This window comes from Hyaena hyaena, unplaced genomic scaffold, assembly GCF_003009895.1.
Source record: "Hyaena hyaena isolate Hyena2069 unplaced genomic scaffold, ASM300989v1 scaffold_16, whole genome shotgun sequence".
NCBI lineage: Eukaryota > Metazoa > Chordata > Mammalia > Carnivora > Hyaenidae > Hyaena > Hyaena hyaena.
The window spans coordinates 2,739,873-2,753,990 of record NW_024080650.1 but is presented as its reverse complement, the minus strand read 5'-3'; the positions used below and the strand labels follow the sequence as shown (position 1 = coordinate 2,753,990).

General features: G+C 41.3%; 1 protein-coding gene across 2 annotated transcripts; it reads right to left on the bottom strand.

Annotated features, from left to right (window-relative positions):
- Window positions 1-670: 670 nt before the first annotated feature.
- On the bottom strand, window positions 671-13,600 carry CHGB (chromogranin B). 2 transcript variants are annotated; one of them, XM_039223746.1, is made up of 5 exons: window positions 13,408-13,600; window positions 9,193-9,239; window positions 8,636-8,729; window positions 2,168-3,906; window positions 671-1,069 (listed from the first exon to the last, which is right to left on the bottom strand). In XM_039223746.1, exons 1-5 carry the CDS (start codon window positions 13,454-13,456, stop codon window positions 986-988), a joined length of 2,013 nt encoding a protein of 670 aa, XP_039079677.1. In that variant the 5' UTR covers window positions 13,457-13,600; the 3' UTR covers window positions 671-985. The 2 variants fall into 2 exon arrangements, with proteins under 2 accessions (XP_039079677.1, XP_039079669.1); XM_039223738.1 differs by having other exon boundaries at window positions 9,193-9,236; window positions 13,408-13,525.
- Between the last annotated feature and the right edge of the window lie 518 nt (window positions 13,601-14,118).

Here is a 14,118-nt window from a genome sequence, read left to right as displayed (position 1 = left end):
AACAAAGAAGAGGAAATTCTCCACCTGTCTTGCTGTAGGAAGCTGGCTGCAGGGTCATGGTGGCAGCCAACATTTCCTGCACCATGCCATATGCCAGACACTATTCTAAGTGTCTTGCATGCTCGTATCATCCTCATAGCAACCTGGGGAGGCAGATGTCCTTATTTTGCTGATGAACTTGAGGTCCAGAGAGGGAAAACAACTTGTCCAAAGTCATACCATTACTTAGTAACAGAGCCAGAGCCCTGTCTTCTTACAGAGTAGAAATCAGATGGGCCCCGAGGGTCCAGGGATCTGTCGGGACTGGCCCAGATGTTCTGATTTCCAGTCCAGAGTACTTCCCATTATCCAGGCTCTCTGCTTGGGCCTGAAAAATGACCCATGGCTTGCTATTCCCAGAGCTTTCCAGATAATAGGATTTAAAAAGTAATGTCTTATCATTTTTAAAACAGCTTCTTCCAGTCACTTTCTTCATTCTGGGGGAACAGATATCTTTTCTTGAGCTCTTTCACTTTATATCCTAGACATTCTTTTACTTCAAAGTTTTGCTTTTGTTTCTCTATTCACCCAAAGACCAACAAATCCTAGTGCTATCCTCTCAAATTTAAAGAATGGGTTTGAAAATCACACTCCACCCTGAGATGCCCAAAGGAAGCTAAGAACATGGAGCTTTGGCCTCAGATGAATCTTTTATTATTTCAAACCAAGACAAACATATTTTTTCAAGAATGATAGCACAATCATTGTCACGAGCATGTTAATATGTCTATTTTGCGAGAAAGGATATGCTACAAGTCATGCTATTCATATTTTCAATAGCATTCTGGCAAAAATTAAAGCATTTCCAAATTGTGTCAAACATTTAATGAATAATAAATTATACTTTTTGATCTTGGGTAAGTAAATGGTGTCTTTCAGTGAAGTGGGTGGAAAATAGATAATGTGAGAGCTGCTTCTTTAAAACTTCCCTTTGCTCCAATGACCATTAGCCCCTTCGGTTACCACTGAACTTCTCAGCTATTTTCTGTAGTTCCAAATCCATCGCAGCCAAGTTTTCAAGTTCTTTTTCCTAGAAAATACAGAAAAGTGGAGGCATGAGGTCTCAAATCAATTAGTTACATTGTAGTTTGAGGGAGAATGAACAGAAAGGGGCATATTTGATATGTTAGAAGTCATATGAGACACCCTACCATCAGCGGTTCTCAAAGTGTGGTCCCCTCACCAGAAGCATCAGCATCTCCAAGGAACTTGTCCAAAATGCAGATTCTTGGGCCCCACCCAGGACCTACTCAATCAGAAACCCTGAAGGCTAGGAATCTGTTGAGATTCTTATGCACATTCAAGTTTGAGAAACACCAACCAACATAACATTAGGAAAAAAATCATTGTTCATGCCGGTACAGTTCTGATAATGTTAACTCTCCAAGATGTAAACTAATTGTTATAGTCCAGTAGCTGATAAATATAGACTAAAGCAGGGCACCTGGGTGACTCAGTTGGTTAAGTGACTGACTTCAGCTCAGGTCATGATCTCATAGCTCATGGGTTCAAGCCCCAAGTCTGGCTCTATGCTGACAGCTCAGAGCCTAGAGCCTGCTTCAGATTCTTTGTCGCTCTGTCTCTCTCTCTCTCTCTCTGCCTCTCCCCCACTCATGCTCTTTGTCTCTCAAAAATGAATAAATGTTAAAAAAATTAAAAATTAAGATAGACTAAAGCAATTAATTTCTATATCATCTGTTCCTTCTTCCCCTGGGAAATAGTGGTGAGAAGTTAAATGACTAAGAAGGCACCAAAATAGTGGTTGTCAACCTAGTTGAACAATAAAATCACCTGGAAGCTTTGAAAAATCCTGATGCCCAAGTAGTACCCAGCACCAAATACACAGAATCCCTAAGGGTGGATCCCAAACATCAGTAATTGCTCAATTACTCAATCACCTTCCAGGTAATTCCAATGTGCAGCCAAGGTTGCAAAGCACTGCAGTAGGGTGAGTGTGCAGGGATATGGACAATGGACTCAAACCTAGAGGTTATCTCCACTCTCTTACGGGGGTAGATTCTCATGGTCGTTAATTCCCACCAATTTCTATACATCAATGTCAGATAATCTTGAACATATTAACATTAACCTTCTTACATTAATTTTAAGCAAAAGCCACACACTGTACCTCTTCCTCTGTCAGAACTCCTTGGCCAGCCCTGTCCTTTTCACTTTCTGCTGCACGGCGTGGGCTCATCTGCTCCTCAGAGTCATAAAAGTCTGGAAATTCAGCCGACTTCTTCCTGTAGTGAAGGAGCTGGTCCAGTTCAGCCACTCTATCATATTGCCTTTTCAGATCCAGTTTGGGGGGGAGATTTCTCTTCTCATATCCCCAATTCACATCCTCTTCAAAGGGCTTTTTCTCCCACAAGTCATAGTTGTATTCTGGGAAGAAGTTCTTCTCATTCAAGGCCAGCCCATTTTCCTCTTCTCCCTCAAGAAAATTGTCATCCATGTTGTCTTTTCTCTCAAAATGGCTGCTCTTCCACTGGGGCGGGTCATAGTATGGGTTGAGCAGCTCCCCTAATCTCTTCCTCTTGTCAGTGGTGTGAAGGGGAGTATACTGTTTGCCTTGAAGCCTAGCTTCCTCCCTGCTCTCTTTAGCATCTTCCAGGTCCTCCTGCTGCTGCCACTTTCCTTGGGCTCCTTCCTCACCATAATTGAGGTAATTTCTGTCCTGCTCTTTCCACTCGCCTTGTGGATGCCTCCTTGCCTTGTCCATCTGGCTTTCTTGAACACGGTAGTGTCCTTCACCCAAGAACCGTTTTTCTTCTTTGTTGTCTGGAATGGAATATGCACCTGGTTCCCCTCCTCTGGCTCTATAGTGGTGTCCCCCTTCTCGGCCCCTCTCTTCCTCACTTTCTTCGTTATATCCATGTGCCATGTTGTCAAGCTCTGAGCTGGGACCAATTCTCTTGTCCTCCTCCTGGCTCTCTTCACTGGGAAGTCCTGGAGCCCTGTACTCCTCACTTCCTCTGCTGCCATATCGTCCCTGCTCCAGGTCCTCAGGAGCCTGGACAGCTGGGTAACTCCTCACTTCTTCCCCATATTCGGGTTCTTCTTCCTCTGAAGCCCTATAGTGGGCTTGATGATGGTCCCTCCTTTCCCCTACACTGGCCATGCCCACATTTGACTCTGAGTCCTCATGGAAGTGTCCCCTTTCATCAGAGGGTGGTTTCCCTTCTTGAGAGGACCTGTCAGGCCTGGTTCTCCCATGGTGGTGTCTTGGCTTCCAGTATCGTTTGTCCACCTCAGGGCCAGCATCTTCCTCACTTTCCTCAGATTCTTTCTGGCTCCCAACTTGGTTTTTGGACTCTGGAGGGTGTTTCACCTGGCTTCTCGTGTCCTCGCCACTCTCCTGGCTACTCCTCTCTCGACTGTGTGTCTTCTCCTCAGAGGGCCCAGCAGAGTGTGTACCATATCTGGCCACTAACTCCTCTTTTTTCTTAGCTGTAGCCTGGTTTCTTTTGTTGAGAAAGGCATTTTGTGTCTCTTCTGGCTCTTTCAGGTTTTTCTCTTCATTGCCATCTTTCCCATGCTCCCTTTTCTGGTATTTCTCTCCCTCCTCTTCCTTCCTGTCCTCTTCCTCGGTTTCCTCAGAATGGTGTGTCTTTGCTTCTTTGGAGACTTGGCTGTCAGAGGGGTAGAGGCCCCCTTGGGGTTCGCTTGCTGCTTCTTGGCTGTGCCCACCTCCCTCTGTGTCTGCCATTGTTGGGCCTTGGGTATCCTCCTCCCCTGGGGTTCTTGCTTCCTCCCTACCAGAAGGCCTGTGGGCTTCTGAGGCATCAGCTGGGTTTCTTAACAACCTTACTTCAAATCGCGTGTTTTCATTTTTACTTTTCTCTTCATCTTTGACCTCTTTTCTACCTATGATGAAAATAAAAAAATAAAAGTATAACTTCAGAATTGCTTGTGATTCAACAAGCACCAGCCTCAGTGATCACTGCAAAACCTAACAACCTGAAAAATACTTAAGTAATTTTTTAAAGTTTATTTTTGAGAGAGATAGAGTGAGCAGGGAAGGGGCAGAGAGAGAGAGAGAGAGAGAGAAGGAGAGAGAGAATTCCACTGCCAGCGTGGATTCCAATATGGGTCCCAAACCCATGAACCTTGAGATCATGACCTGAGCAAAAACCAAGAGCTGGATGCTCAACCGGCTGAACCACCCAGGCACTCCTCACTTGCATAATTTTTTAAGTTAATAAAAAATAAACTCAGAATCCTTTTAAAAGCAAATAGTATGAAAGTTCCTTAGCTGTATTAAATCCAATAATAAACTTTCTATTTTTGCTTTTTTCACAGCACCCAGCCAGCATTTCTCATTGGTACTACTAATCATCAAATGGAAATCCAAATAGAGATTTATGAAAATATTAGATGTTAGAGCCAGAAGAAACCTTTGAATTTATCTTGTTCAACCTCCTCTTTTTTCAAAGACAGTGAGACTCAGAGAGATGTAATTAGGGACCCTTCTTTCTAGATTGGCTCTAAGTAAGATTTAAAAAATTAGCATTATGTAACTAGCTCTAGTTAGAATACAGCTAAATAAGTTAAATAGCCAAAGGGAAACATCAGGATTCAAAGGAGGATGTAAAATGTTTAATTATTAGTTTATCAGCCTTTTTTTTTATTCAATCAACTGAGTAGACCCAAAGTAGCAGTAAGTGACAATACAGCTTAGCAACTTGTGACAAGAAGTGGGTATATTTCTTCCCTGAGAAAACCGTGCAGCAAGAGAAAGAACCATTTCTTCCATCACTTAGGTCCTATCTGCCCAACATATTCTCAGATGTTCAAGATGAAAATCAGTATACTGAATTATCTTTGTGTCTCATTAGTCAACAGTAAATGGTATAACTGATATTTCAATTGAGTGTGTTCTATCTTTTCCAAATATCAGTAGCTCTTTTACTAAATCCTCCTTAATTCAAGGGAGTCCCATGAAAGGAGATATATAGCTAACACTGTCTGATTGATAGCTGGAAGGGCTTGGATTCAACTTGTCACTGAGTTCAGATAGGACTCCTGAAGCCCAGGCCTCTCATAGTTCTGGGGCTACATCTGCACTGTCCACCGTGCTATCAGGCTTCTGTGGCTACTCAGTACTTGAAATGTGGTTGATCCAAACTGAGATGAACTACAAGTGTAAGATGCCTACCAGAATTCGAAGACTTTATATGAAAAAAAAAAAGCAAAATATCTCAATTTTCATATTGATTATATATTGAAATAATATTTGGGATGTATTGCATAATATATATTATAAATACATTAGGTATGGGGTGCCTTACTGGCTCAGTCAGAAGAGCGTGCAACTCTTGATCTTGGGGTCATAAGTTTGAGCCCCATGTTGGACATAGAGATTACTAAAAAATAAATAAATAAATAAATCTATCTATTGGATGTGTAAGAATTATATATGAATAAAATTTATTAGATAAAAATAAAATATATTATTAAAACTAATTTCACCTGTCTCTTTTTACTTTTTTAATGTGGCCACTAAGAAATTTGAAATTATATTTGTGGTTCATATTATATTTCTACTGAATGGTGCTGATGAGTCAATTTGAACTGACATTTGCAAAACTGAATCTTTGTAAAAATGTCCAAGAAGTATTGGATGGTCCATACCTCTCTGCTTAAAGCTCAGCCTGGCATGATAACATTTTCATGTTTTATGAATCAACTGGAAAGTCTCTGACCTTTCACACCCAGACACCTGAGAGCTGGTCCCTTGCCAGTGATTTTGTATTTTAAGAAGCAGTGCAATATTGAGGCAGGTGGGGTTGTCCTGGTAGGCATAGATAAGCAAGGAGGCTTTGGGCAGATACTGACATCATTTTGAGAATCAGCTGATATAACCCTGACCAGATCGGATCTCAGCTTTCCAGGGCAGGGGCTGTGTCATCCCTTTCCTACTGCTTACTAATCAAGAACAGATGTGTTTTTCTTTTTCCCCAGTTAAATGTGTGCTCCCTGTAGCAGCTTGTGACTGAGGCTTAGCACTTCCTCCTAAATTTAGCTTTAGTCCCCACAGGTGAAATCAGAGGTCTGTGATTAGGAGCACGAGTCACTGTCAATCTGTAAAACCAAGGTGTGAAGCCTAGCCTTACTTTCAAGTAAAAATGGGGGAAATGTACCTTCCATCCCTAACTGTCATGTTGCAATGATGACTAGATTGACCTGGACAAAGAGATTCTCGTACCTATTAAGAAATTGGACAATGTATTCCCTAAGATCTCTTAAAGCCACAAACAATGATCTTTTCCACAACCTCAGTGCTCATTTATTCAGTTAAGTGTATGCCTGCTCCACAGACATGCTGGAGAAAGTAGGGAATGGAGATGGAGATGAGCTATGGGTGGGAGGGAGAATTCATCCATCCAGCTATCCATCCATCCATCCACCAGTCTTCTGATCAGCTTAAGACATAGCAGGAGAGAAAAACAGAATCAAGCAGAAGCCGCAAACTGGTAACCAGAGATTAGTTCTGTTTGGCCTAAATAGCATTTTTAGCATTTCAAATTCAGAGGCAATTCTCAAATACCAGGAGATATTGCTGACAAATCCAAATTTTAACTTCTCTTGAAAAATCCCAAATCTGATAACGAAGTCTGTATTTCTCCACAATAGGGTTGGAGCAGAGAAATATCTCCCCCTATACTCTCACCCCTCTGGAAGGGACATGTATCCTCCAGTCTGAGTCACTTCCTATTCTGCCTTATTCCTTATGCTATCTGTCTGGCCCTGGCTGATGACTGAGCCTGCAAACCCAGAGGAGGTCTTAAACCCTCCCAATCTTCAGCCTTGTATAGTTCTCTGGGTATAGTGTCACCAGGGTCCTGTTAGATATGAGTCATTTAATTTTAACCAGTTTCCCTGAGGCTCTCTCAAAGAGCATCAAAAGACCCCAGGGCACAGTCAGTGATAAGGGGAGGCTAGAATCACCATGGCCACAAAGTAAAGACTGAGTAGGCAAGCAGAATCCTACATTCAATAGCTCTTCCAAAGCAACCACAGTTCTTTGATGACCTAGTATGGCAGACCCCACACTTTTGCATCCATCTGGTAAATGACAAAAAAGAGAAGGGAGATAGTGAGATGCATTTGCCCAAAGGAGCTGCCTTTTGTCCCTGCCTGAAGATTCCTTCTGTTTGTACACATTCCCTGTAATGGCTGGAAAAGAAAGTTGGGGAGAAATTCAGAAAGAGATGTCTAGGCTGGGATTGGTAGGGAAGGCTTCCTCCCACTGTTCATGGAGCCTTTACAGACTCAGGTCCCCACATCTACTATAATTACCCTGAAGCTTCCAATGGTGGATTGAGTCCTGCTAGGTTACTCTTTTGGCCAATTGCCAATACTTGTTTTTACCATTTTATGCATGATGGCTTATGTGTAGCAAGAGTAAGAGAGTATTATCCTGCAATGAGATATTTTGGAGGTGACAAGAAAAAAAAAATCCACTGTACCCAGCCTAACTAAATATTTAAAAGCAGAGAAGGTGTTGAAGAGAAAAGTAATTTTTGGATTTGTTTGCATCAGTTTGACTTCACATCTAAAGGAGACAGCATAGAGGTGCCTGGGTGGCTCAGTGGTTTAAGCATCCAACTTCAGCTCAGGTCATGATCTCTCAGTTTGTGAGTTCAAGCCTCACATCGGGCTCTGTGCTGATAGCTTAGAGCCTGGAGCCTGCTTCAGATTCTGTGTTTCCCTCTCTCTCTGCCCTCCCCACTTGTACTCTGTTTCTCTCTCTCTTTCTGAAAAATAAGTAAAGATTTAAAAAAATTTAAATAGCGTAATTTTGTAAAATTGATCTTTTAATGTCAGTGCCCAAATGGATATTGGTTTCATCACTGTTCAAATTCTGTCTTTGGCAGAAGTTTATTTGTATAGAGAATACATCCCACTCTAGATTCAGAAGGTCATTGCTCTGACTCACTGAATGCTCTGCTTTTACCGTCCCCTTTTGAGTTCTCAGGCCCAACCTCTACCGTTTGGTAGTACCTCCCATTCTAATCAGCTCTAAATTAAAGTGGATTAAACAATCTGTCGTGTAAAGAGGGCAGAAGTTTCTAAGTTGCCCTTCAAGCTTTCTAACTTCTCACTGTCAGAAGAGCAGAAGACAAGGAGAAGAATAATTAAGATCTTCAATCTGGTCATCTTCCAACACTTAGCACCTACTACCTAATAACAAATAAGCACTCCCCACACCTTCCTCCACCCAAGGAAAGCCTGTTCGAAAAACCCAAACTCCGGAACCAAGGAATTTAAGCACTGATAGACTAAGACTGATAGACTATCATAAGCATCTCAAAGACTATCATTGAGTTCAACTCCCTTATTTTACTTTGAGAAAATAAGCCCAGAAAGGCAAGAGGTCTTTCCCCATGGTCACACAGCTATTAAGTGACAAATTGGGACTAGAAGCCATATCTTCTGTCTCCTCAGATACTAGTCTAGTCTGTACTCTTCCCATTACATTATCCTCTCCCCTGCTTCCTTTCATTTGGAGGTAAAGTGGAAGGTGAAGTAGAGCAAGCAGGAGGAATGATCACTTGATGGGCAAAGATCTCCTGCAGTGCAGGACACTTACTCTTTTTCAGGACTTGGCGACACTCAGGGGTGATGGGTGGAGCGTTAGACTTCGACAGGGCATTTGAGAGGACCTCAATGATGCATCGAGTCACCTGGAGGGAAACCCAAAAGCAGGTTGGCAAAAGCTGGTGTCACTGGGATGATGGACTAACCCAATCTAGAGCTGCTGTAGACAGAGGCTTGGCTCTGTGGCCTATACTGGTGTGGGATCCTTGGGGCAGAAATGTAGATTTACAGGACCATCATGAAATCTCCCAGGCTTCTCCACAGAACACCGCAAGATGGCATTGGGTCAAGATTACACAAGAGAAGAGAAACCCCTATTTCTTGTAGATCCAAAGGAAAATGGTGATGACAGCTGTACTCAGGGGCACTAAAGACACCAGGAAGGAAGTGAAAGCCCAGGGCAGGAGGGACATGCTTTGTAATACTATGTTGTAGGTTTGCTGTTGTTTCTTTTTGTTTTCTGTTTGTTTGTTTGTTTGGTATGATAAGGAGTGGGAGAACCTAGAGTCTAGATGAAAGTCTATGTTCTAGACTTCCATTTCAACTTACCATTTCTTCATTGTGGTTCCTGTTATCCACTGGCATAGAACTGACTGCTTGGAAGGAGAAAAAGAAAACAGAAATGACTTGAGTTGATTTTTGGAAGCTGTGTGACCCCAAACTCACGAAATCACTCCCACCTCTTGCACATTACTTGGAGAGAGGGGCAGAGTCACACACAGATGAGCAAAGTGAAGATAGCTAGGGAAGACTGGTCCAGGAGCCATAATTGCCCCAGTTGCGTGCGTGCGCGCGCCCGCGCGCGCGCACACACACACACACACACACACACACAGTTTTCCCTAGCAATGTCTTTTAAACATGATTTAGAAATGAATACTATCTTATATGCAGTATAAATCAAAAACAGACCACAGACAAGGAGAGCTTCTGAGATGCTGGCAATGTTCTGTTTCTTGATTGGGGTACTGATTACACCGATGTGCTCAATGAGTGAAAAATTCATTAAGCTGTATGCTTATGATCTGTGCAGTTTTCTAATTGGATATTATACTTCAATAAAAAGTTTAAAACCTACTTTAAATGAAACCAGAGTACCCTCCTCAACCCTTATGCTTACCCAAAATGGGTAAAGATTTGTGATTCCCTCTACCTATTCCTGTCCCCACCAAAATATCCTCCCCACAACTCACTTTATTTTTGAAGTCATGGTTGTGATTATCTTACATAACTACCTCATTTTTACCCCCAGTCCTTTTCCTGAACAAGATTGCTTATGCATCTATATCAATGTTGTGTTTCCCTTTCCCCATGTTGCCTGCAGCCTTGTAAAGAGTGGGGGAGGGATCTAATTCTAGTAGTACAGCACCAAGTCCATAATATCATATATGAAATAGGTGTTTAACAACTGGCTTATCAGAATATTTTAAAAGAATAAAATTTTAATTTATTTAAATTAAATTTCATGAGATTTTGCTTGTTTTAAACCAGCAATTAAAGTTCTTTGTCTTCTTAGGAAATGCTTCAAATGCTTTTAACTTTCCAATGCCTTTTTTTTTTCAAAGCTGCTTTGATTCTTTTATCTTTCACTTTGTTCTGTTTAAGCCCTTTCCATTCGAGAAGCTCAAAGCATTTATATGTAGGCCCATCTCCACAGTTCTCCTGATACTCCCTGGTGTAGACAGCTGCCATTATGGCTGAAGAAGCTCAGTGCACAAAATTCTTCTAGGTCCCTGAGATAAGAGAAGAGCTAATTGGAGGAAGAGCACAGCTCAGACATCAGAAATGAAAGCTACTCAAATGCAATTTATTTTTAACCAGCAACCTGACCTCTTCTCCCCAAATGTTTGCTCTTCAAATCTCTTTAACTACCTGCCTCTAATCAGTTACACATCATCCTAGGCTCAACCTAGGAATAAAACACCTATTTCATGTATTTACCTTACTTAATTTTCCTTTTAAAACCATGAATTGGGATATACTTCAATTGTTTCAAGAAGCTTAAAGCTATCCAGCATGTTAATACCATTTGTAAAATGCTTGAGAAGTGGCTAACAAGGTGAAAAGACCCCACTATCTTTCTAAAACATAGTTCAGACAAGATCCAGATGGCCTACCTTTGGCACCCAGGGCCCAATATGCTGGGTCATTATTTTATCCCCCAAATGGCTGTTATTGGGAAACATTTTCACTTAGGCACTTATTTTTTGCACCTGAATCTGAAAAATTCTCTAAAAAGAAATAACTGAGAGAATTACTCTTCTAATAAACTAGAAGGTGCCTTTTTAAAATCTAACATTACTAAAACTTCTTTGGTAACACAGTTTCTTGCTAATAACTTTTCTTTTTTTCCTCATAAATGTAAAATAGGTGCTTTTATTAACTACTGACATTACCAAAGTATTAGCAGTCATCAGATTGGGGAGGAGATAAATATTTTTCTTTTATTACTCTAAATAATTTTTAGTATATGCGCTACTGAAGCAAGCACTCACTCTAAACAATTTATAGCTCATGTTTGTTATTGCAGAACAGTCCTGTTTCTCTGATTGAGGCTGTTCAGACTTATTTTTGGTGGAAAGGAACTAAGGTCTCCTTATAAAAGTGCATTACACATCTTGATGAGATACCTAAGTTCCACTGTATTTTTTCCAATGGAATCTGTAACAGCAAAGTAATAGTCAAAGACACATTGATTCCCCTAAAGTAGTTTAACTTATTGTATAAAGATTCAAGAGGCACCAAAGAAAACTCAATGATTATGATAAAAGTGAAGTAATCAGATGGTAGAAAATCTTCAAGTAATATTGTATATAAACTCGAGAATAACTACAAAAGTATGATATACCATGAGACTGTCATACTAAGGTTTGATTCCAGAATAAAAATACAGCTATAATTTTTAAAAGTTAAGCAACCCCATCTTAATGCAGAAACTATTTTACCCACTATAATATAGATATCACATAGTAACTTCACTTATATTGATTTTTAGAGTACACATGTGGCTACTAGAGAAACATAGGGATCTCCCTTCAGAAGCTCCTAAGGGGAGGAAATGAACCAGATTCTTTCCTCAGGTTTTCTTCAGCCCTGTGATTTTGCTAAATAACAAGCTTTACTTGAAAGCTACCATGCTTCATTTCCAGGCATTTGTAGACAGCAGAAATAGGCACAGGGTTTTCTTTCTAGGGTAATGAAAAACTTCTGACATTTGATAATGATTATTCAAGATTGTGTAATCTGAATATATTAAATTCTTCACTTTAAAAATGTGGGTTGTATGGTGGGTGAATGATAGCTCAATATTTTTTTAAAGAATATAATGTCTCCATTTTAGCTGATATTAAAATATGAACCCATCTTAAAATTCTCTTGCATAGGAGAGCTCTAAGTGTTTTACCACTATAATTAAATAAGTCTCTGTTTTGTGGTCTCTAGCACAATGTATATAGCATAGCAATAGTGTTTTAAGTAATTTGTTCCTGAAAATATTTAAATTAAGAACATTTACAGGTAATTCATAAAAGTGACAAGAATGTTAGAAAATTTGGAATGTGTGTAGCTTGCAATAAAATAAATTACCACTGGCTTTCAATTTATGTCTTTACATTTAGGATCTAGCAATTGCTGTCAATGAAAGCTTTATACTCATGGATGGCAATACTTCAATACCAGTTAGGAATCTCACTCTCAAATAAAGAACAATATCCTATGGGATCATTAAAATAGCCACAGAAAACCTCCAGTTTTATCTGGTGACTTCTCAATGGTCTCTATACTCATAGAATTTTACTTCAATACACACAAATACACACACACACAAATACACACACACACACACACACACACACACACACACCATATTTTTTCCAATCTCCAGAGACCATTTCTTCAAGATTCAGAGTAGTCTGAAGGATTAATCCTATAGTCTCCCACACATAGAGAGACACTGTCAAATATCTACTACTTTGAGTTTCATCCTCCCAAATTGACTAAAATGATTTTTTTTAACTTCTCCAAGGCTATTTTCGTGGTTATTTTATACTTGTTATTTTCCTGCAGTACAAAAGCCAAAATATCTACTGCAGTTTCCATTCATAACTTAAAAATGGTTTAATTTGGGTATGAAATTACCTCTTCCCAGAAATGGAATTATAAAATACAAAAAAATTACATTAAGCTTGTACATAACATATGCATGAACACACGCATATAGATGAACATATTAATAATAAGATATAAGATATATACATATGAGACTTATTTTCATCAGGTTTAAATAATAATAAAAAAGGAAATTACACAGGTCCCAACTAATATAATACATGGACTCTTGTGTCTCTGTAGTCCTCTGGCTTAAAAAAAAAGCAAACAAATATTCCATTCCAGGTACATATTAAGGCTTTAACAGCGTCTAGACAGGTAGAGAGAGAGTGACATTTTAGAAGTGAGCACAAAATGTGGGGTTTCCGCGGAGACACTGCACGTTTTCTATTCAGGAAAACTCAGATACGAAAAGACCGAGACTCTTCTGGCTGGGAGGAAGACCTCTGGCTTTTTCCAAGTCAGATGATGAAGTGGGGGGTTGAAGATAAGCACCCAGGGAAGAGAAGACATTAAGAATGTCAACCAAGAAGGAAAAACCTTCCACTCAACCAACCATTCCTCTCCCCCAGTATCTACAAGTCGACTCCCGGAGCGCCCAGGAGACGCAAGGCCAGCGCTGTCCGCGGTGCTGAACAGCCCGCCGAGCCCACTCACCGGCCACCACTGCCGCTGCCAGGAAGCCCAGCAACACCGCCGGCTGCATGGCCCCGCTCGCCCGAATCTGCGCGAAGAGGATGGCAGCTGGACCAGTGAGTGAGATGCGAGCGGAAGGAGAGATAAAGATGCTCCGGGAGAGCAGCCGTGCGTCCAGGTCCCCGCGGTGTGGCGCGGTTGGCGCAGGCCCGGCTCTTTTAAAGGGCAAGCCAGGGCCGCAGGGCCGGGAGGGGCGGGAATCCAAGAGGCGGCGCCCCCTCGCTCAGCGCTGACGTCACGAGGCGGCCCCGGAGGCCGCGGCGCAAGTGGGAGGAAATCTACGCCAGTCCAGTCTCCCGGGTGCTTCGGGTCTGGAGCGCGGGTGGGAGTAAGGCGGACGTAGGAATGAAAGTTTGAGGGGAGGGGGGCAAATCTGACGTGAGCGGAGAGCAGAGGTCCGGCTTAGATTGCCCTAGCTGGTTCCTCATCTTGCTCCACCTCCCCCACCCCCCACCCCCTTCAATGAGGCTGTGTATCGCGTGCGGGTTTGTTGAAAGTCTATCTAGGATTAAGTCTGGTTTGTGTCACCACTACCCAGCGCAGTATCGATAAGACTCCTGCTAACTAGAGAGTACTAAACGGTGAGGGGACATGGAAAAAACAATGATGGCTTTAAAAACAAAAGATGCAGGTGGAGAATATTGATGCTGTTCCTTCAAAATTTTGGTCTTA

Excerpts from the sequence above, each read along its gene's own strand:
- CHGB (XM_039223746.1), bottom strand. The coding sequence starts at position 13,456 with ATGCAGCCGGCGGTGTTGCTGGGCTTCCTGGCAGCGGCAGTGGTGGCC. Across the intron at positions 9,240-13,407 it reads GGCAGCGGCAGTGGTGGCCG|CAGTCAGTTCTATGCCAGTG; the intron begins GTGAGTGGGCTC and ends TCTCCTTCCAAG. Across the intron at positions 8,730-9,192 it reads GGAACCACAATGAAGAAATG|GTGACTCGATGCATCATTGA; the intron begins GTAAGTTGAAAT and ends GTTTCCCTCCAG.